A 23,035-nucleotide genomic window follows, 5' to 3' on the forward strand; every position below is an offset into this window, starting at 1 on the left:
TACAGGATGACTACAAGTTTATGGTCACCCAGTATCATGAAAAGTGGGTCGAAACGCTCAGAAAGGAGGAGGATGGAAGGACGTGACCTGTGTGTTTTATCACGCTGTCAACGATGAGGAAACGAAACAAAGGAGATAAGGAGGCAAGGGAGAAAAGTCAGTATGAATTTAAAACACCAAAAAAAAACAAGTCAGGTATGCACTCAGAATAAAAACGTCAAAGGAAATAGCTCAAAAAAGCTAATAGATTTGTGGTAAGCTGTTAGTGTCACCCTCTTGTATTCAATAATCCTTAATTATATTTGAAACAGGGGCAGAAGTATATTCATAGCTGTCGATATCCTAAGCTTAACAATTAGCTTAGTGTGCTTATTTCTATTTATTCCAACTAGAGCAAACGGTGAGTAGGCTGTTGCTATGTCTAAAAATTGGGGAGGGGTTTAAATATAAGGTAAAGACCATTTACCATAATGCAGCCTTTGATTTACATCAGCAGACCAGGAGGTCAGAACATGATTTCCAAAGAGTGATCTAAAAATAGCAGCAATGTTGGAAGTGGTCCAGAGCTGCCCAAGGACAAATTTAAATCAGGTAGTTTTTTTTATGGGCACAGTAGCAGCGTCACACATCGTATATATATATATATATATATATATATATATATATGATAAATGCTCACTATCTTTAGGGCATAATTTCAGGGAAAGCATTTGAGTCCACGCACAGAGCTACGAGATTAGTTTGCAATCACAAATAGCTGTTTAAATGTGATACTATCACCACATCATACATTATTCCCACGTGCCCCCATCTACTCCCTCCCTGACACTTACTTGATGGCTTTATTTTCCCCTCGACCTCTCACTGAATCTGGAGAGCTGGCAGCCTCCATCCCGGGCTTATTCCTCTTCCCCTGCAAAGACACGAGAGAGACAGAGAGAGTAAGAGGGACACACATCTTAGAGGCGTGTTTCTCATCGTTTATAAAGGCATCTGAGCAAGTCAAGTGTTCATTACTCAGATTTTTAGAATAACATCAGGTTCCAACACATGTTGTAAAATGTAATAAATGAGGGAAGAGTGCACACTGGTTTGATGCCAGGGACCACTTAACTAAAATGAGATGCAAATACACAATCTCACATGCATGATACATGGGCAAAAATGTTTTCGCACACAAGAAGCACACACGCAGACACACACACAGTGCAGCTGCAGGCTACATCAGACTTAAAGTGAAATCAGACACATTAAGATAATGAGATAACTCAAGATTTCAAAACAGGAAGTCATTCGTGAAAGCCTTCGGAGGTGCCACTACATTGTTTATTACAGCCAAAGCTGTAGTTACAGCATAGCCGGAGGGCCTGCACATATCACCACTGCGCCTATGCTGTGATGTGTGTCTCCTCAAAAAAATCAAAGTAGTTTTTGGGTCTACAACAGCTTTTGTTTTCTGAAAAAGCTTCCCATGCTTGTGGAGATTGCTGTGGCATGTTTTGATAGTTAAGATTGAACAAATAAGTTAAATTCTCCACCGCTGCCAGGAAGAGTCAATAAAATGTAATGGAAATCTAACTGACATGCCTTTACTGTAGTGTCGCAGTAGGTGAAATCAGATGCTGGGCTGTACCGTATATAAAAAAGCATGCAATTAAACCTCGGCATCAAAAAAATCTGTGATATGATATGAAACAATGATATGTCAGATCTTATATAAAAGGGGAAAAAAGCACATTTACAGACTGGAAACCTAAAGGGTTTCCTCTCAAACCGAAAACAGCTGCTTTTTAAGGTGAAGCCAGCTCATTTGGAAGACGGTGAAATTCTAACTGGGCAACATAACTGCATACATTGCTGCTGCGATGGCTTATAAACCGTATCTTACCTACTCTGTGCAAATATTTTCTACTTAATGGATAGTGCTTTCAGCAAAGCAATATACAGTAGTTACAGTTATTGACCTCTATGTTTTATTGAACTCCGTATTTATTAAACTCTTGGGGGTGATAACACTGAGCTCTTTCCCGCTGAGTCACACCGACTCTCGCTTCTTACATAATGTTTTTCCATTATAAGCTCACGACAACGACATGAGGTGCACATATGTAATAAAATGTCCACCAAATAGGCAAGACATAAAATTGCTGTTAGACTTTTTTTATGTTTGCTTTGAGGCAAATTACATGTTGGACTTGTTCCTATTTGAAGATTTCAGCTACATTACCATCTGTTGCTGTAATTAATTAGCCACAAAATCAACTTGACATGCGTTTTAATTACATATGCATATTTTGATAAAAAATATATACCAATCCTCTCTATGGGCTATTAATAAGAATATCACACCATGCCAGAGGGGTAAAAAAAACTCAAACTTGAAATGTGGTGGTGACATTTTAAATTTAACATTAATTTCACAAATGCCGATTAATTGAGTGTTGAAGGGCAGGTATTTATTTTATTTTAATCTTTTTCTCGTTTTCTTGCTTTTTCTCAGTGTGTCTCTTAGAAGCTATTTGAGGCTGAAGGTGTGACGTGATTCCTTCTTGCACGCTCGTCACAGCTTCGACAAACAAGCTGAATTTTAATGTCACTCCGAGAGAAAAGCAGCCATAGTGGTGTTGCTTGAACACAAACATTATATTGTGTACTACTTGTACTTTTCCTGCTGTTTGAGGCACCCTACAAATGTAGAAAACATACAAATTTAAAAGCCGGCTGAGCAGTGAGTTCACACCCAGGGCAGACATACTGTTAGTGACACACTTAACAGCTACTCGTCCCGCAGCCATGTAGGTAACATAAAGAAATGATGAGGACAGTCTGACATCAGGATTTGCTGTGCTGCTCTTCCTTACATTATATATACACATCATCCACAGTGGATTTTAATTCAAACAATAAAGATGTGGCTAAAGTGCAGACTGTCATCTTTAAGAGAGGAAACAAATGCTGTGTTTCCTCCCTTGAGATGCTTTGCCAGGCTTTAATTGTAACATCCCATTTGTTTTAGGTTGACAAACTCTTGGGTTGCTTTTGCAGTATGCTTTGGGTCATTATCCATATGACTGTGAAGTGCAGCCAATCAGTTTTACAGCATTTGTCTGAATCTGAGCAGAGAGCATGGCCCTGTACTCTTCAGAAATCATCCTGCTACTTCTATCTGCAGTCACATCATACATGGTTTCATAAGACTGCCTGCACCATGTTTGACAGATGATGTGGTATGCTTCAGATCAATAGCTGTTTTCTTCTCTATACTTCTCTCTTCTCATCCTTCTGGTACAAATTACTCTTGGTTGCATCTGTCTAAAGATTATTGTTATTAAAAGTCTAATCTGGCCTTCTTGTTCTTGAGTGTAACCAGTGGTTTGTAACTGTTATTCTAAACCCTCTGGATTTCTATTACATGAAGTGTTGTGAATTTGTCTTTTTTCTTTCATTTGTCTTTCTTGGAAATATTTCAAGAAACAGAAAAAAGGTTTCTGGCACAAGTTTAGCTACTTCCAAATTGTAATATATTCATGTCATCATCCATCCTTTAGCCCAATGATTGCTTCCTTCACTTGTATAAACATCTCTTTGGATCTCATATTGAGTGAAAAGACACCAAACACAAGTTCAACACTTGGAGCTTGAGCTCTTTTATCTGCTTAATTTGAACAAGCCTCAACTTAGCTAATTATATGCCAATCTCCAACCTTCCTTTCATATCAAAAATCCTTGAAAGAGTAGTTGTCAAACAGCTAACAGATCATCTGCTGAGGAATGGCTTATTTGAAGAGTTTCAGTCAGGTTTCAGAGCTCATCACAGCACAGAAACAGCTTTAGTGAAGGTTACAAATGAGCTTCTTATGGCCTCTGACAGTGGACTTGTCTCTGTGCTTGTCCTGCTAGACCTCAGTACAGCATAGGGCTGGGCCATATCATACCATTCACGGTAATACCGGTGTAATGTTGAGCAACGATAAGAAAATGAAATATCGCGATACAATATGGGTAAAACGCGCATGCGCAGTGCCTTTGTTTTCATACGCACATGGCGGAAAAAAAGCATGGCGGCGACGGAGAATGAGAAGGGCGAAAGTGGATCGTTGAATGAAACAGATTAACCAGAATTGGTTTGTAAAAATGCTGCAACTTCAGTGGTGTGGAACTGGTTTAGCTTTCGTCCATCTGATACACAACAAAGCACTATTTTTGGTAGAGCATGCTAGCGGCCGTCGTTATTACCGTGTTTTTTGGAAAATACGGCGCACTTAAAATCAATCCTTTGATTTTTCTGAAAATCAACAGTGCCCCTTATAATCCCGTGTGCCTTATGTATGAATTCTGGTTGTGTTTACTGACCTCAAAATGATTTTATGTGGTACACGGCGCTCGAAAATCTGTCAAATGTTTTAGTACGACTTTGCTAAGCTATGAAGCCGCACCGCTTGATGGATTGTCAGAGCATTACGGCTATCGTAGGCAGGAGCCTCACGGAGTGATACGTACTGTGCTTCAACATAATATTACCGTATTGTGTGTGTATAACCTCTTTTTAACCCTCCTGTTATGTTGCGGGTCAGATTGACCCAGAACAGAAGAGATGTCACATGTCACCTGCATCACTACAGAAAACGAAAAAAAATCAAAATTATAAAACAAAATTGTAAAATAATCAATGCCAGTGTTTCTGACACTTTTGGATGAGTAAACATGCCCTGGGTCAAATTGACCCAGAAACATAATTAGTGTTCCTGGAAACCAACATAACAGGAGGGTTAAGTTTTGTGGATATTCTACATGGTTATGGTTTTCACTGGAAATGCCTTTTGGTTAAACTGTCAGCAAGGAATTTGCATTTGCACAGTTAAATTTTTATATAACTTTAATGCACATAAAAAACAGCTGCTTGTTTAAGTGAAAATACATTGATGGGTTTTTTTTGCACTAATAAAGTTGTGGAGTTGTAAAGTATTTTGTCTAGTGTCAATTATATCGTCAGTTATATCGTTATCGCAAATTTTCAAATGTATATCGTGATAAATATTTTTGGTCATATCGCCATGCTCTAGTGCAGCGTTCGATACTGTTGACCATAATATTCTAGTAGTGCGGTTAGAACATGCTGTAGGTACTTCAGGTACTGCGCTGCAGTGGTTTGTATCATATCTATCTAATAGACTCCAATTTGTACATGTAAATGGAGAGTCCTCTTCACACACTAAGGTCAATTATGGAGTTCCACAGGGTTCAGTGCTAGGACCAATTCTGTTTACATTATACATGCTTCCCTTAGGCAGCATCATTAGAAGACATAGCATACATTTTCACTGCTATGCAGATGACACCCAGCTCTATCTATCCATGAAGCCACATAACACACACCAATTAGTTAAACTGCAGGAATGTCTTAAAGACATAAAGACCTGGACGGCCGCTAACTTTCTGCTTCTTAATTCAGATAAAACTGAGGTTATTGTACTTGGCCCTGAAAATCTTAGAAATATGGTGTCTAACCAGATTCTTACTCCGGATGGCATTACCTTGGCCTCCAGTAACGCTGTGAGGAACCTTGGAGTCATTTTTGACAAAGACATGTCCTTCAATGCAAATATTAAACAAATATGTAAGACTGCTTTCTTCCATTTGCGCAAATATCCTGTCTCAGAGTGATGCTGAAAAACTAGTTCATGCATTTATTACTTTCAGGCTGGAATACTGCAATTCAATATTATCAGGATGTCGTAAAAACTCGCTGAAAAGCCTTCAGCTAATCCAAAATGCTGCAGCAAGAGTACTGACAGGGACTAGAAAGAGAGAGCATATTTCTCCTGTATTGGCTTCCCTTCATTGGCTTCCTGTTAAATCCAGAATTGAATTCAAAATCCTGCTCCTCATATACAAGGTCTTAAATAATCAGGCCTCATCTTATCTTAATGACCTTGTAGTACCATATCACCCTATTAGAGCACTTCGCTCTTGCACTGCAGGCCTACTTGTTGTTCCTAGAGTATTTAAAAGTAGAATGGGAGGCAGAGCCTTCAGTTTTCAGGCCCCTCTTCTGTGGAACCAGCTTCCAGTTTGGATTCGGGAGACAGACACTATCTCTACTTTCAAGATTAGGCTTAAAACGTTCCTTTTTGCTAAAGCATATAGTTAGGGCTGGACCAGGTGACCCTGGATCCTCCCTTAGTTATGCTGCAATAGATGTAGGCTGCCGGGGGATTCCCATGATGCATTGAGTTTTTCCTTTCCAGTCACCTTTCTCACTCACTATGTGTTAATAGACCTCTCTGCATTGAATCATATCTGTTATTAATCTCTGTCTCTCTTCTACAGCATGTCTTTATCCTGTTTTCCTTCTCTCACCCCAACCGGTCGCAGCAGATGGCCGCCCCTCCCTGAGCCTGGTTCTGCCGGAGGTTTCTTCCTGTTAAAAGGGAGTTTTTCCTTCCCACTGTCGCCAAAGTGCTTGCTCATAGGGGGTCATATGATTGTTGGGTTTTTCTCTGTATCTATTATTGTACGATCTACTGTGCAATATAAAGTGCCTTGAGGCAACTGTTATTGCGATTTGGCGCTATATAAATAAAATTGAATTGAACTGAATTGAACTAGCCATGAAACTGCTTGTCAATTATCTGATTACATTTGCACATCTGAAAATAAATAGTGTCTTTAAAAATGGCAATGCAATGTTTTTTATTGCAATGCCAAATCCTGTGAATGAAAGTCGAGATGGTGCACTTCAATCACATCTTGATTTAAAATCCACTTTGGTGGTGTACAGAGGCAGAAGTATTTATGGACCTCACTGTAAATGTGAGAAAGTCACCACAGAGCAGCTGTCACAGATTTTCTCATAAAAATCCGAGTTTTGAACATGATTTTTACAGAGAAAAGCAGCAGTATGAAAAGATTTTTACAGAACTCCAGAGAGAGCTTATACGAAAAAATCTTTAAGAATGAAAACGTTAAAACATTTGATTAAATTAAGTGTTAAATGAAAAAAAAAACAAAGATTCTCTGGGTGGAAACTTTAGTCCATGTGGAGTGTTTTAATGCAACCTTATAAATATTTAAGAGAGTAGTCTGAAAAACCTTCGAACAGATGTTTCCAGAGTCGAAAGAGGACACAATGAATTTTAGTTTCCTCGTGTCTAGACAAAACAGGTCACTGAAAATGGCCCACATTGCAGTAAACCAAGACCAAAAAGCAGAATTATTATGCATACATGAAAATACTGTCTAATCTATCTATCTATCTATCTATCTATCTATCTATCTATCTATCTATCTATCTATCTATCTATCTAGCTAGACAAGAAATGCAATGCAAATGTGCATTTTCACATGATCGAGTTATCAAACTTTTTCAAAAGATTTATCCAATTTTTCATTTCCGTTTCTGGTTCAAATGCAACTCTTGTACTCAATAAAAGATATCATGCTGCTCACAGCCTGGGGGCTTTCAGACACAGCACAGAGCCGAATGTTTATCTTAATTCAGCTTTCAGTGTCCTACAGACAGGTGTTCTCTTTATGCATTCTACTTTATCGCTAATGCATCTAAAATAAACTCTATTATTCATCATGTCTCTTCTCATATGTCCAACTCAACTCCACAAACATCTTCAATAGAGAGCGACGCGTGGGGCCCTGACCTGATCTGTACCTACATCCAGCCACAACACTGCACTGGAACACATGTACACAGACTCAGAAAAGGAAAGATCGCATAACAGTCAAGTATATGCTATCAAGTGCGGCTCATCTATCATTAAGCAAAATCATAAAATCTTCAGGAGGCTGGAGAGAGGTTGGAGAAGGTACAATGCTGACAGAGTGTGTGAGAAACAGACGGGACGATCGGGAGGATGGGGAGAAGCAGAAGCAACTGAGTGCGACTGAGCGGAGGGCCAAGTGAGAAACAGGAAGAGACAAGACGCGAGGTTCGAAACTGGATCTAGAATAATGAAGCTGTGCAGAGGATGATAAAACTGTCACATGAGATGAACTGGAGATGTGAAAGGCACAGAGGATGATTCCCTGTTCAGAGCAGTGTGGCCCTGCTTCCCTCTGGATCATCCTCCTAAGTCACACTGTCATTATGCTTGTCACACACCTGGATGTTCAGCAAAGACCAACAGCACCTTCCACACTCGCCTGCCTGTATGCATCTGACTCCCTCTTCCTTCCCTCTACTACTCTCCTCCCCTTTCTACTAGAGATGGACCGATCCGATATTACGTATCAGTATCGGTCCGATACTGACGGAAATTACTGGATCGGATATAGGAGAGAAATAAAAAATGTAATCCGATCCATTAAATATCAAAAAAGGACCTCACAAAACTTGCGACATGGCGTAACTCGGCTCATAACCGTAGCACGTGGAGCAGTGTGCATCACGTGATAGAGCAGCTGTGTGTATTTGTAGCCTCGCTACCAAACTGGCATTTCATCTCCGAGGAAGTTATCCCAGAGAGAAGTAAAGCAAGTGTGTAAGTTCATCTCTGAATGTTTGTAAAGCATTCCCACGTTAAGCTTAACAACTGATATATGCCTCTTCTCTCTCTCCCTCCCTCTCCTGCTGCTACTTCAATCATGAAACTGTTTAATGATCAGCTGATCGTCTTTTCTGTCGCGAGTCCGTCTCTCTTGTTTGTTTATTGCCCACTTCGCGCCAGAAAGAGGAAACCAGCGGCTGAACAACAGCAGCACGTTTAAGCTTGATAATCTGTTGTTAGAATTTATTTAATATTACTTTCTACTCCAAGATCCTTTTCTATGCAGCTGACGGCTGGTAACTGTGCAGGGGCGGATCTAGCAAAGTTTAGTCAGGGGGGCCGATAGGGCATTAACAGGGAAAAGGGGGCACAAAGACATACTTTTCTTTCTTATTCTCATTTAAAATGTCTAGCTTTTAATAAATAATTATCTGAATCTTACACCCAAAGTTTTAATCTGATGTAACATGTATAGAAGTCCATTACTGTACATAGTAACTGTTAAGTCTAATATACCCTAGTAAGCTATAGTACTTTTTCCTTTGGGAAGATACCATCTGTGCAGTCTGCAATTCTGTTGAAGAAAGATGTTGAATCTATTTAATTATTCTTGAAAAATAATTTATTTCTGTGCATTTTTTTTCACACTGCATCAAATTAAAGTTGATTACGTCGATTAAGCATCATGAGGTGGAGGGTGGGTGGTTCCCTAATTTTTTTTTTGCTGGGAGTTTGCAACCCTATTAGTTAGGTTGCTTAATATTTCTGCTAAGTACTCTGTAAAATACCAGAATAGGAAGGATGGAGTAGGTTTAAGTTTATTAGATTGATCAGTATTGCTGAACTATGAAATATTTTGGGTGCAGTGTATTTTTTACACACAGGTATAACAGAATAGCTTTAGTGTTGTTTATTTAAACTTGAGTATGAACTTATACAAAATGCAGCAAGATATTAAAAAAACAGTTTTATTGATTAAAAAAACACACTATATCGGATTCATATCGGTATCGGCAGATATCCAAATTTATGATATCGGTATCGGTATCGGACATAAAAAAGCTGTATTGTGCCATCTCTACTTTCTACTCCTATAAACAACCAATGGCAATGGACCAAACAGGTCCATTCATTAGAGTGCAAACACTCTCCTATTAATCTTTTTTCACCTTTAAATGATACAAATGTGATTTATTGGAAACTTAAGTAAGTTTTGGCTTAGATGACTGAAATTCAGAAAAGCACACAATGCTGCTGTGCACAGTATCACAGCAGTTTCCTTGGTAGCCATACAATACAAACACCTGTTTGTGTGCTATATTTTGTAACCACTCATTAATATTGTAGCTTGCCAGGAGTGTGTGTCAGGGATTCAAAGGAAGCTGTTCCGTTATGTTTGCAATTCATTTGTTAAGGCTGTGTTTTGTTTCCCCTATTTTTAACACAGAAAAATAAGTAGACTGTAAATCCACTACCTTGATCTACATAATCAGAACAATCCCAATGCACAGATACCAATGTACCAAACTCCAGTCAAGAGAACACCTGAGATGATCCATCCACAGCATGAGGTTCATATGCTAGTGTGTAGTTTGGATGATTCACTATGAAAAATGCCTAATCCTAACTTTAATGTGCTCTTAGCACTCTTAATGTACTCTTACTACATTAAACTTTTATGTTATGAATCTTAGTTAGTCTCAGAGTGATTCTTTTCTGGAGCGTCTGACAAACTGTGGGCTGTAGTCACAATGTAAGGTTTAAAAAGTGAGCTTAAAAATGTGACTAGTGCTAATAAGAAGCCAGAGAGACTTGAAATGACCACTGATTAGTTTTAGGGGGTTGTTTATAAAAGGAGACTGCATGGCCAGGTCCTTGATCTTATACAATGGGCCTGAAAACACCTGAATTCAAATATTAGACGGTAATACCCCAATATTTTTGCTGATATTATGACAACATCAAGCAAGTCAAGGAATGGCCAAAAACCAACTAAAATGACCTTTAGATAGCAGAGCAGGATGGGCACGTACTAAAAATGGACAACAGCTGATTTTTTAAAAGGAAAACATTGAATTTGTTATGTTGTGAAAAAAAATTGTAATCCAGTGATTTCCTTTAAAATGCATCTGTTGTTTCAAATGGGTGATGCAATATCTTCCTTGTTATTTCTCACTCAGAGAAAGAAAAAAATAGTTCATTACAAGCAATACTGAACTATCCTTACTGACTAGAGCCAAAGAGGTTAGTCAATGAAATGATTAATCTGCTGACAGAAAATCTTTGACAGTAAATTTTGATCAGTGAGTAAGATTATAGCTATTTTTTCAGGTAATAGCATTCACTATTTGCAGATTTCACTATCTAAAATCTGCACACCCACCCCCAACATAACATATGTGTATATACAATGTATGTTCCTCTTTTCTTATAATGTATGTGATTATTTATTTAACCTTAAGGAAATAGAAAGCAAGCAGAAGGGATAACTAAAGTTGCAACAGATGCAAGCAAGGGCCAATACTGGAAAAGGGCAGAGAGAAGCAGTGAAATTCTGACAAGGACGGGGTGATAAGGTGACAAAGAGACAAATACAAACCAGATCATTTGTTATACAGAGAGAAGGTGACACAAAAACACAGAGAGATATGGAAACTTTAAAGTAAACAAAGATAAGAAATGGGTTTGTTTCTCAGTCGTGAGCAATTGTAAATGTTACTTAGGTGTTTTTCATCTGTAATAGCTCAGTTAACTCTTAGCTTGTCGTGGTGAATGAATTGCTGTGCTACAGTCACTATTCAAACAGAGAGAGATGCGAACAGGACAAAAGAGATGCATGAAGGGGAGAAAGAGAGGACAAAGTGGGGGAAATGCCAGAAGATCAAAATGTATAAGAGGAATTACAGTTACTCGAGCAGCTAATTGCTCAAAGTGACGCTCATTAGCATATTAATCATTAGCATGGAGCGGCTGCCATGATGCATGAGGCTCAGAGCCAAGGCCACAGTTACAGAGGTTTCTGTTCATGTTCGCTGCCACAGCCAAATATACAGCCTCTCTCCTGCTTCTAGTGCCATGGCGCAGAAAAAGCACAACACTATTTAAGGCAAACACATTCAATTTAAGGCTGCAGAAATGTCAGAAGAAACCCTGACTGTCTATACAGCTGTAAATCTTCTACACAGCTACAAGATGTTGTTCTGAAACAGTTTGACTGTAAAGAAAGATTTGCTTCAACCCTCAGTTGTAATGCAGAGGACCAAACCTTGAGATGTTTTCCCATCAGTCACAGTGGATCTGCAACTCTCATCTGCAGTGTGAGAAACTGAAAGCTGTATGTCAAGTCTCTAGTATTAATTAAGTTGATGCTGATTTAACTCTGCAATGACAAACGAACCATATTTAATACATGAGTCTTTGTGAGTTTTTGACACTGAGTTTGCAACAGTGTGACACCCCCATCTCCCCACCTCAACCCCACAAAACTAAAATAAAATGAACATACTTAAGCAATAAATTGCAAAAAATAAAACGTTGCATGCAGAAAATATTATACGAATTAAAACTTACATATATACAAATTAATATCTAAAATTTGTTTTACTTGTGAGAAGCTTCATTAAACACTCACAGGAATTTTCTGGCAGCTTTTTCAAAGTTCAGGCTTTAAAGAGTTAAATCACATTAATTTCAATTTTCAGGCAGAAACACTGTTTTGTTTTTTTTTTCATTCACTGGTCAGTATTGGGGCCATTTTGCTTTCACAACATGTATTTTCTCAGACGAGTGAAAAGAAAACATTCAACTTGCACATGTGAGTATTATTTCAGTACACTCTGTTCATCCAAATGAGCGCATACTTTGTTTGCATATCAAAATGTTGCATTTCAGATAACATTTAATTTATTTTTGAATAAAAATGTGCAAGATTTAGTAATATTTCTTTTTTTTCTTTAAAGACCACCATATCAAAATGAGGTTTTCTTCATCCTGTGCACCAAAAATGTTCAATTCATTTGAAGGTTAGGACACACAATAAATGAAAAATCTTAAGTTTTCTATGCAGGGCATTAAAAAAAGCTGTGCTGATCCTTCCAATAATGAATTATTCATACAGTGAGAAGGCCCAGCAGAATTTCCACAACCTTCTTACTTCCTAAAAAAAAAGATGTTACACTCAGCCAGTTTGTCCAGTCATCCTCCAAAACAAGACCTCACAAATTGTACCAACTGCCTCTAAAACACTTAAATATGTAGGATATAACAAAGATACAGTTGATGTATCTGGTTAGATTTTCTTTACTATACTCAATCAAGAATCTGCAGAGTGATTATGCAACTATTTGTATTCCAAAAGTTTATTTATAAAATAAATGATGCCACCTACTCACCAGGGAAAAAAACCCCAACATCTCAGTTTTCATTTCACAGTGATTTCCTAGATGCCTATTAAAGAGCTACAATATATTCTTGCTGGGGTCGCTGGGGACTTAAAGAAAATGTCAATACTGGAACATGGTCATTAAAATGTGAATAATAAGTATTGTAACTTACCAGTTTACGTTGGCACCAGGTGCAGACGCCACACAGAGCTACCAGCCAAATGGCACATACTATGAATGCAACAGACACCAGGAATACACTGAGAGACACTGAGCCTGAGGGAGAGAGACAGACACACACAGAGGGTGTTAGTGCATTTATTGTAACAATTAGCCTTTTGAAGCTCCTGAGGTTTAAAGTCTAAGATGACTTGTTGAAGGACAAAAAAAGACAGAGCTTAACATTTTGGGGAAATGCTTCAGATAATCAGCAGTGATGCTTAGTAATGTTCTTTCCTTCCTTATTTCCTTCCTTCCTTTCACCATTCATCCTTGTCATTTGGCAACTGTCATCAGTAAGACAGAGAGAAATGTAACAGGAACGAGGGGGGCACAAAGGCAGTGAAAAGGCATCATCCCCATGTTCCCTGCATGTATCAATGGGCGATGCGCACATGTCAGGAAGAGATAATATCACGAGGCCAGAAGCTGTGCAATTACCAGCCTCCTTTTGCTCTCTTCTATCTCGTAAATCCTTCAACTTTGTTCCCGTCTTGACAGATGAAAACTTCTTCCACAGCCTTCCATTCTTCATCTCTATTTCTTTCAGTTTCTGCCTATCAACATACAGCTCATCCCGCTGTCTGCCAGGCAATTCGTAATCCACTGGCACAAAGCAAAAGCAATGTTGGCAAACAATGAACTCATAACTGTTGCATCCTTTTTGTCTCTGCTACGCAGATGATCATTTTCTGAGTTCCCCTCCACCTGAAAAATTCATCTGACTGCTGAATTTTCCCTTGATCCCTCGACTTCATTTTTTATCCCTGCCTGTGCACCGACAGCAAATTTGTTGAGGCCAATAAATATTGGAAGAGGATCAGCTAAGTCAACTTAATCATTCTTATCCACCCTCTTGCCCATGCTCGCACTCTTTCCATCTACTTTCTTCTTCTCGTATTATGCACCTCATATATGTTAGTTCGGTTATTCAAATGTCAGCTTGTTTTACCCTCCATCCCCAATAAAATTAAAGTCTGTTCAACTCTTTGATAGCGTATCTGATTTTTGATTGTGGTGGCAATTACTCGAAGATGGCAGGGTTGAATTTTTTGCTCTGAGCCTTTCACTCTGGCAGCAGAGGGTGTGTTGTAGTAAAGTGTTTTGGTGCTTAACAGATAAGTAGGCTCAATCCTACAAGTGTTTCCATGCCAATTTAGAACAACACAACTAAAGCGGCTACAGTGCTCTTCAGCTGAGTAAAACACAACCAGCTGGGAAACAGAATAATCCTTTCATATCTTTCAGAATGAAAAGACAATGTGTGCGAACACATAAGAGCGATGATTTTATATTTGATGGGGTGTAATCAAAAAGACAAATTTATGATTGCATGATGAGAAACTTTAACCAGCTCACCACATAGAACTTCAAGATAGCACCAAAGTTAAGCCAGTGCATGATCAGTAATGATATATGTGCAAGAAAACTTTATTCTTCACTCACTAATTATCTCTCTATATAGTTTCTAGTCGGGTTCACCTTTAATGCACAAGATAATTGAACGTTCAAGATACTTTAAAGATGCATACAAAGGACCTAAAAGATATAAACGAGTGTATGCACGCTATTACTGTATTGCTGCTTTCTTTAGTTTTTGTTATGGAAACAATGTTGTCATGGTGCACTGTTGTCGAGTGCTTGACTCACTTTTTACTTTAGAGAGAAAATTTAAGAGCTGCACGAGAAGCTCTTAACCTCCTAGGACCTGGCATCCACATATGTGGACATCACATTTTGGGATGTCTAGACCAAAATAATACATTTTGCTCTACAAAATGAGCAAAACTGGGCCTGATATCCAGATACGAAGACATTATACTGCCACTGTTCTATTGACATTTAAAACAAGTGTCCTCATATGTGGATCTCATTTCTCTCAGAAACAAAAATCAGGTAAAAAAAAAAATCTGGAAATTCTTTGTTTTTACATTCACCAGGTCCCAATATGCCCAAATATCAAAGAGAAATTAAAAATGCATGCCATGGAAGAGTTCAGGTCTTAGGAGATTAAAGGTTACAACTTTTGGATCAGGATCCAAAATGTCAAGTCAAGTTTCTGAAACTGAGGAAAAAGAAGCTGAGGAAAAAAATGACTTTGCAAGGAGGCAGTAAAACCTATATGTTATACTGACATTGTTTTTTATCAATGTCAAGTGTGTTTTTAACCTGTGTGTTTTTTAACCTGTTATATACATAATTAGTTAAAAAGCATATCTTTAGATATCATAATATCCTCTTAATAATACTCTCTTCATGTAAATATTGCGAATAGAGACAAACAAACACAATGCAATATGAAAGTCCCCTCTTATATTTCAAACTATGTGCAAAATGCTATAGCCAACCATGGCCAAATTATCAGTGGACCAGCTGATTTATATAGCGCCAAATCACAACAAAAGTTGCCTCAAGGCGCTTTATGTTGTACAGTAGATACAGAGAAAAGCCCAACAATCATATGACCCCCTATGAGCAAGCACTTTGGCGACAGTGGGAAGGAAAAACTCCCTTTTAACAGGAAGAAACCTCTGGCAGAACCAGGCTCAGGGAGGGGCGGCCATCTGCTGCGACCGGTTGGGGTGAGAAAACAAACACAGGATGAAAGACATGCTGTGGAAGAGAGACAGAGATCAATAACAGATATGATTCAATGCAGAGAGGTCTATTAACACATAGTGAGTGAGAAAGGTGACTGCAAAGGAAAAACTCAATGCATCATGGGAATCCCCGGCAGCCTACGTCTATTGCAGCATAACTAAGGGAGGATTCAGGGTCACCTGGTCCAGCCCTAACTATATGCTTTAGCAAAAAGGAAAGTTTGAAGCCTAATCTTGAAAGTAGAGATAGTGTCTGTCTCCCGAATCCAAACTGGAAGCTGGTTCCACAGAAGAGGGGCCTGAAAACTGAAGACTCTCCCTCCCATTCTACTTTTAAATACTCTAGGAACAACAAGTAGGCCTGCAGTGCGAGAGCGAAGTGCTCTAATAGGGTGGCATAGACTTGTGGCATATTATAAGTACTGACCTATACTCGGTGCTACCAGTTCTCAAACACCACTGAATCACTGACTTCATGCAGCATCACACTGTTTCTGTGACATTCCTTCTCTTCATTATTTCATTCATGCCTGATTTTGCCTTTCATGTGTAATTTTGTCCTCACCTGGTTCCCCACATCTATCCAGTGACCCATTCCCAATTCCTTTAACTCCCTCAGTGTTTATACTGGTTTCATTCATTTAAACCAGATTGTCTATCCAGCTGTATTTCCCCTGGAGCTTTCCAGTCATTTGTGTGCTCATCTGCCCAGTTTTAATTCCCTATCTGTTTATGGACTTTGCCTTTTGCCTGTCCCTGTGATCCTGCTGCCAAACCCATCCACCCATTTTACCCTTCTCCTGTCCCCCCGGTTTGCTTGTTTTGTGCTGCTGTGACAGAAACATGTGTTATCTCATAAATACGGCATCCTGTGAGCTCTGGTTATCTTTTCTGGAATAGTTACAACTCAACGGTACTATATTTCAGCACCACAGAGAGCTCCCTCCACCTGCAGGCTAAAGCAAGATCTGTGTACCTGATGATCTAATGAAGGATCAAATGGAGTTCAGCAGCACAGTTTATTGTCCTGTGCCTTCAGTCAGTTTGACATTTATTTTCAAATATATGAAATAAATGTCAAGTCAACTGCAAGACTTTCTAAACACTGAATCGCTAAACATCCGCAACACAGAGAGGAGGAGTTGTGTGTTTGCAGCTCGCTTCCTGTCGCCAAAAAATGCCATGAATCATAGAAAACATCCCAGAAACCGGAGTTAGGATCTCATGCTTTGGCTCATGATTACAGATGTGGGTTTGCTGACACATTGTGTTACACCTCTGACAGCAAAAGTTTTTTTTTTTCATGAACCTTTTTTCATTTTTTGTTTGTTTTTTTTGTCACTGACTTTAAAAAAAAGTCAAGTGAGTCAAGTTGAGAAAAAATTCTCAACTTTATGTTAGAAGAAAACAGTAAAGTTGTAAAGCAGCAAGTTAACTTCATGAACCTAATGGAGGCAGTCTGTGCACTTAAGGCCACATTAAGCAAAGGGGCCAGAGGATTAAATTGATGGAACAAAGAAATGATGAACTGCAACAACATTCCAGTTCTGATGACCTCACCATGACTGGGCTGGATACTTTACATCGCAGCTCGGCCAGGGCTAACAAATACGTACCTGTTACACCCTTATCCATGCAAGGATAAAAAAATCAAGCCCGGTGATACGTTTGCAAATCAAAAGTCTAACCCTGAAGTGTTGAGACTAAAAATCTTAAGCGAACTGTAGGGTTTATGTCAAAGTGCACCTGACAAAGAAAAATACTGAAATTTCCAGAAACAGTTATACTGGCTTCAAAGTATTAGTGGAGTCTTCACTAAACCAGCAGCTTACAGTTAAAAACCAGATTAGAAATAAAAACAAAACAGATGTATATGTGTATTTCAAACCTCTGCCTACTAATAAGTTCACATATACAGGTTAATGGTAACATTTACCTTATGCATCATGGAAAAACTGTACAGGCTATGCTGATGTAACAATATCAAGTCAGGTCTTGGAGGGTTCAATAAATGTGAATTGCCTCCAGATGAAGCTCCCGCTGCGCTGTGTTTAGTATCACTCTCGGCACCACCTATGGCTCCAAATATAAACAAGACACTGTTACTATAACTCAAATCTCTCTCTCTCTGTCTTGTTCCCTCTGTGTAGTATACAACTGGAGCAGCCATAGTCGGAGATCCTTGTGATAACAATAACTGCAGTAAATGTAACACAGAGACGGATATTTAATTAGAAGTGATTTGCCATTCTTCAACATATTTTATTGTTGTCAGCATTTTTCAACTTGCAGTGTCCTGTCAACACAACATTATTTTCAATTATGGTAAGAAGACAAATGATTGAAACTGCCCATCTGAAAAGAAGTCTCTCTAAACATGCCTTAGTCTCCCTTCTCCCCACATGCAGCTCCAACAGATTGTAAGCCATTATTTAGTTTTCTTGTATTAATGTAGACTGCATCCTTGTGTTGCATTAATTTTTAGCGATATTTGGTAGAAAGCTTGTTAAACTAGCTAAACTAGCTTATCCCAAGCCCGGATAAGCCCAGCTTGTATCAGGAAGGAAATCTGACATAAAATCAAACGTGGATCATCAAGAATGCAAGAGAAGAGAGTGCAGGCAGGTTGAAGTGGAGTGGGTGGAGAAGAGTGTCAAGGGTGATTTGTGACAGAAGGATAGCAGCAAGAGTGAAAGGAAAGGTTTACAAGATGTTAGTGAGACCTGCTGTGATGTATGGTTTGGAGATGGTGGCGCTGACAAAAACACAGAAAGCAGAACTGAAGGTGGCAGTGCTTAAGATTTTCATTGGGATTCAGTTCAATTCACTTCAATTCAATTCAGTTTTATTTATATGGCCCCAAATCACAACAGCAATTGCTTCAAGGCGTTTTATATTGTAAGGTAAAGACCCTGCAATAATAGAGAGCGTCTCAATGTCGAGGCAGCATTAGAAAGAAGTACATCAGAGGGACAGCTCAAGTTGAGCAATTTGGAGCCAAAGTAGTAAGGAGCACATGCAGTACTAGTGTAACAGAGGAGGATGCCTCTGAGACAGATGACCCACTGTGAGAACCCCTCCCCTAAAGGGAGCAGTCAAAAAAGTAGAAGAATAAGACTTTTGACTCACAAACATTTTCACGCATTGTCGTTATTTTCAGTTCACAGCTTAAAATATGTTACTTTAATGACTTTCAGCTGGCATAATTACTAATCAAGTCAACTGATTAATAATTAATTAGCCGTGATATTATGACAGGTGAAGTGAATAACACTGATTATCTCTTCATCGTGGTACCTGTCGGTGGGTGGGCTGTACTTCATGTGTTAGAAGCAGGAAAAATAGGCAAACATAAGGTTTTGAGCAAGTCTGACAAGCGTCAAACTGTGATGGCTGGACGCCTGGTTCAGAGCATCTCCAAAACTGCAGTTCTTGTGGGGTGTTCCCAGCTATTATGAAAAGTAGACCAAGGAAGGGACAGTGGTGAACCAGCAACAGGGTCACAGGTGGCCAAGGTTCACGGCCCTGTGTGGTCTGTATGTTCTGCTGGGAAACCATGCATCCTGGCGTCCATGTTGATCTTTGACATATATCATCTAGGAATGGTTTGAGGAGCACAACAACGAGTTTGAAGTGTTGAGACATGTGGGAGTTGTGGGATGTGCTGGACAAACAAAGTCTAATCCATAAAGGCCCCAGCTCACAACTTACAGGACTTAAAGGATCTGTTGTTGTGGCATCTTGGTGCCAGATACCTCAGCACAGCTTCAGGAACAGAGATGGGCAGTAACGCGTTACTGTAATCAGATTACTTTTTTCAAGTAACGAGTAAAGTAAGGGATTACTATTGCAAAAACGGTAATTGGATTACCGTTACTTTCCCGTAGGAACGCTGCGTTACTGCGTTACTAAAACCGTGATTTTTTGCGAGAATGTCTCATGACAATGACGTGCAACGTTTGTGACAACAGCTGTGTGCAGATCAACAATGGATCATATATCGAGTGCGGGAGAGAGTATGACCATGCAGCGTTTAAAGCGTGGAAGTACTGACCTTACTTTGAGTTTGATTCCATAAAAAGTGACAAAAACATTAGCATTGTGCGTGGGAAGAAAACTTCTTTTTACAGCGAAAAAAACCCCCTAAACTTCCAAGCAAGCACCGAGTGCGCTATGACGTAATGGGAAATTCACAGAGAAACTCGCGGATTCTTCCACTGACCGCTGCGGCACACCTGCACCAGGATAAACCTCCGCCTACCCCACTCCTGCTTTACAGGTGAAAATAGAGCAAAAGGACCGCTAGTCTTTGACTTTATTTATTTTCTGCTGTGTTTTACTTGCATCTATTTGAAAGACTGAGTGTAAACACAAAAAATATATATTTTATGTGCTGGAATGTGCAGAAAATAGGTTTAAATATTAAACAAATTTCTCCGTCAGAGAATGTTGCATGTAATTAAATTTTTGCTTGATGCATAAAGTTAAAAGATTAAAACTAATAAAACAAGTTTTAAAAAGAGACTTTTCCATTTGATTACATTTTGTATGATGGATTATGTAGAAAAAGTAGAATTGGGCTGAAAGATCTGTCGCTTTATCACCTATTCAGGTTGTAAATTGTGTTTTTAAAAAGTAACTAACTAAGTAACTAAGTAATTAATTACTTTTGAAAATAAGTAATCAGTAAAGTAACGGGATTACTTTTTTGGGGAAGTAATCAGTAATTAGTTACTGATTACTTTTTTCAAGTAACTTGACCAACACTGTTCAGGAATCTAGTGGAGTCCATATCCAGGGAGGTCAGACTTTTTGTTGGCACTGAAGGGGGACCAACAGAATATTAAGCAGGTGGTCATAATGTAACGAAGTGAGTAGGAAGAGTAGCAGCTGATGCACAAAATCAATATTTCTTATTAAAATGACTTTCTGTAATGTAAAATTAAGTTGTTCTGTCACAAACTACAGAAAATGATCGCTACATCCTGAGCTATATCTGTATGGTTCAGTCTCACCACTCTCATTAACTCTGCTTCCAGCAAACTTCTACAAAAAAGCTAAAATAAATCAATGTGTGCTACCTGTCATGCAGTAAAAAGTAGGGCAAAGTTAGCTAAACTAGCTACTGCTTAAATTTGAAAGTCAACAACCATGAGAGAGAATTTTCCAGGAGGACACAACAGAGCTACAAATGAAAGCCATAAATTTGATTAATCCAGGAGAAGCATCAGTCAACTTCACAACATTTTAAAATGCTCTAAAACACACTGCAATTTGAATCATGCAATGAAATGTAAAACATTATGATCAAAGTTCAATTCGATTCAACAGTTGCCTCAAGGTGCTTTACATTGTAAGCTAAAGACCAACTATAACTTACAGAAAACTCACAAATAAAAAAAAGCAATTGACAATTGATTTAACAGGAAGAAACCTCTGGCAGAACCACGATCAGGGAGGGGAAGACATCTGCTGTGACTGGTTGGCGGTGGGAGGGAGAGCGACGAGACAAAAAACACACTGTGGAATAATAACTAATGATTAAAAGTAGAGTGGTTCATAAACACACACGGAGTGAAAAACGGGGAGTGAAAAAGAAATACTAGGTGCATCATGGGAAGCCTAGGTCCATTCCAGCGTAACTATGCGAGGATTCAGTGTCAGCCTAACTATATGCTTTTAAAAAAGACGTTTTAGGCCTAATCTTACAAGCAGAGAGTTTCTGTCAACTGAATCCAAACCGGGAGCTGGGGGGCCCACTCTACTTTTAAAAATCCCAGGAACCACAAGTAGGCCAGGAATCTGCGAGCGAAGTGCTCCACTGGGATAAGATGCACATGATGATTCAATACCTTGTATGTGAGCAGAAGGATTTTAAATTTGATTCTGGATTTAACAGTGAGCCAGTAAAGACACGCTAATATGGGAGAAATATATTCTCTCTTTCTAGTCCCCTGCAGCATTCTGGATCAGGGAGTTTTTAGGACATTCTGATAATAACGAATTACGGTAGTCCAGCCTAGAAGTAATAAATGCATGAACTAGTTTTTCTGCGTCACTCTGAAACAGGATGTTTTTCAATTTTAGAGATATTGCTCAAAAGAAAGCAATCCTACATACTTTTTAATATGCACACTGATGTACATATCCTGGTCCAAAACGACTCCAAGATTCCTCACAGTGTTACTGGAGGTTCAGCTATACACTTTCTAAAAACCTCTAAAGCTCAATTTGTGGTTTTCTGTAGAGAAAAGGATTTTCACACTACCGTCTCTATCATCTTTATGTAAGTCTCATCCCATCACATAAGATCTTCTGAACTACAGTAAATGACCTCAGGCACAATATAAAAAATGGACAGGAACACCTGGTTCTTTACGTAAAAAATGTAGTGAAGCATCTCTGTTAGTGACTTTATATAAAAAGTGCTGCTGTCATGCAGAACTTTTGTTGATGTGTTTAACCTGAGCTTCAGTGTGCTTTAGATGTGCTGGTAGGCATACTTCAGGCAGGGCCTAGCTATCTGTTCCTCCCTTCAAAAATGTTATACTAAGCTAAGCTAATAAGATCCATTCTTCTGTTTTGAATAGAGAATTTAAAAAGGACCTAACTGTTCCTTTAAAATTTGCCAGAGGTATTAATGATTCTAAGGGTAGACAAATTTATAAAAGCTTGTCTAAACTGTAGTTATTCTTTAAGGTTGTTTTTAAGATGCCTCAGCTTCTCTCTGTCTCTCGAACACTCCTCCACACTCTCCATCCTAATTCAGTCCATGCTCTCCTCACTTGTGGGCACCAGTATCTTTTCCTGTCAAATGTGCCCCTTACTGTCTCTGCATTTCCCTTTTTTTCTCCACCTGCTGTGCTTATCTGTTGGCGCTCTGTTCATTCAGCCCCTGGTGTTAGCGCCTGACACAACACAGAGAATAAGCACTATTAGTCACCGGAGACCTCCCAAAGGGGCATCTTTTGCTGTAGGTCGGCACAACATGGAGAGGGCCACCACTAAGGGAGGTGACCCTTGACTGGCACAACAAACGCTCTGCCAGAAGAGTGGCGACCAGTGGGAGGAAGATGGGCATGCAATTATACAGAAAAGCAAAGGGAAATGAAAGAGAAGAGTAGGTCTCTGCTTAAAAGTCTGTGACTGTATCAAAGATCAGATCTTCTGTGGAACCAGCTTCCAGTTTGGATTCGGGAGACAGAAACTATCTCTACTTTCAAGATTAGGCTTAAAACTTTCCTTTTTGCTAAAGCATATAGTTAGGGCTGGACCAGGTGACCCTGAATCCTCCCTTAGTTATGCTGCAATAGACGTAGGCTGCCGGGGGATT

The 23,035-nt window shown here is 39.1% G+C and overlaps 1 protein-coding gene across 4 annotated transcripts in view; it reads right to left on the reverse strand.

The window, feature by feature from the left end:
• The window catches only part of syt7b (synaptotagmin VIIb), a 127,937-nt gene that overhangs the window by 57,557 nt on the left and 47,345 nt on the right, over positions 1-23,035 (reverse strand). For 3 of the 4 annotated variants that reach the window (XM_084935107.1, XM_084935100.1, XM_084935124.1), the window contains exons 2-3: positions 13,056-13,159; positions 834-913 (exon numbers count right to left, since the gene is read on the reverse strand). In XM_084935107.1, coding sequence (XP_084791233.1) covers positions 834-913; positions 13,056-13,159 — 184 coding nt within the window. The remainder of the gene's footprint in view (positions 1-833; positions 914-13,055; positions 13,160-23,035) is intronic. The other variant, XM_084935115.1, reaches the window with a different exon arrangement.

This window comes from Perissodus microlepis, chromosome 1 (assembly GCF_051167445.1).
Source record: "Perissodus microlepis isolate ML-2025 ecotype Zambia chromosome 1, ASM5116744v1, whole genome shotgun sequence".
Lineage (NCBI taxonomy): Eukaryota > Metazoa > Chordata > Actinopteri > Cichliformes > Cichlidae > Perissodus > Perissodus microlepis.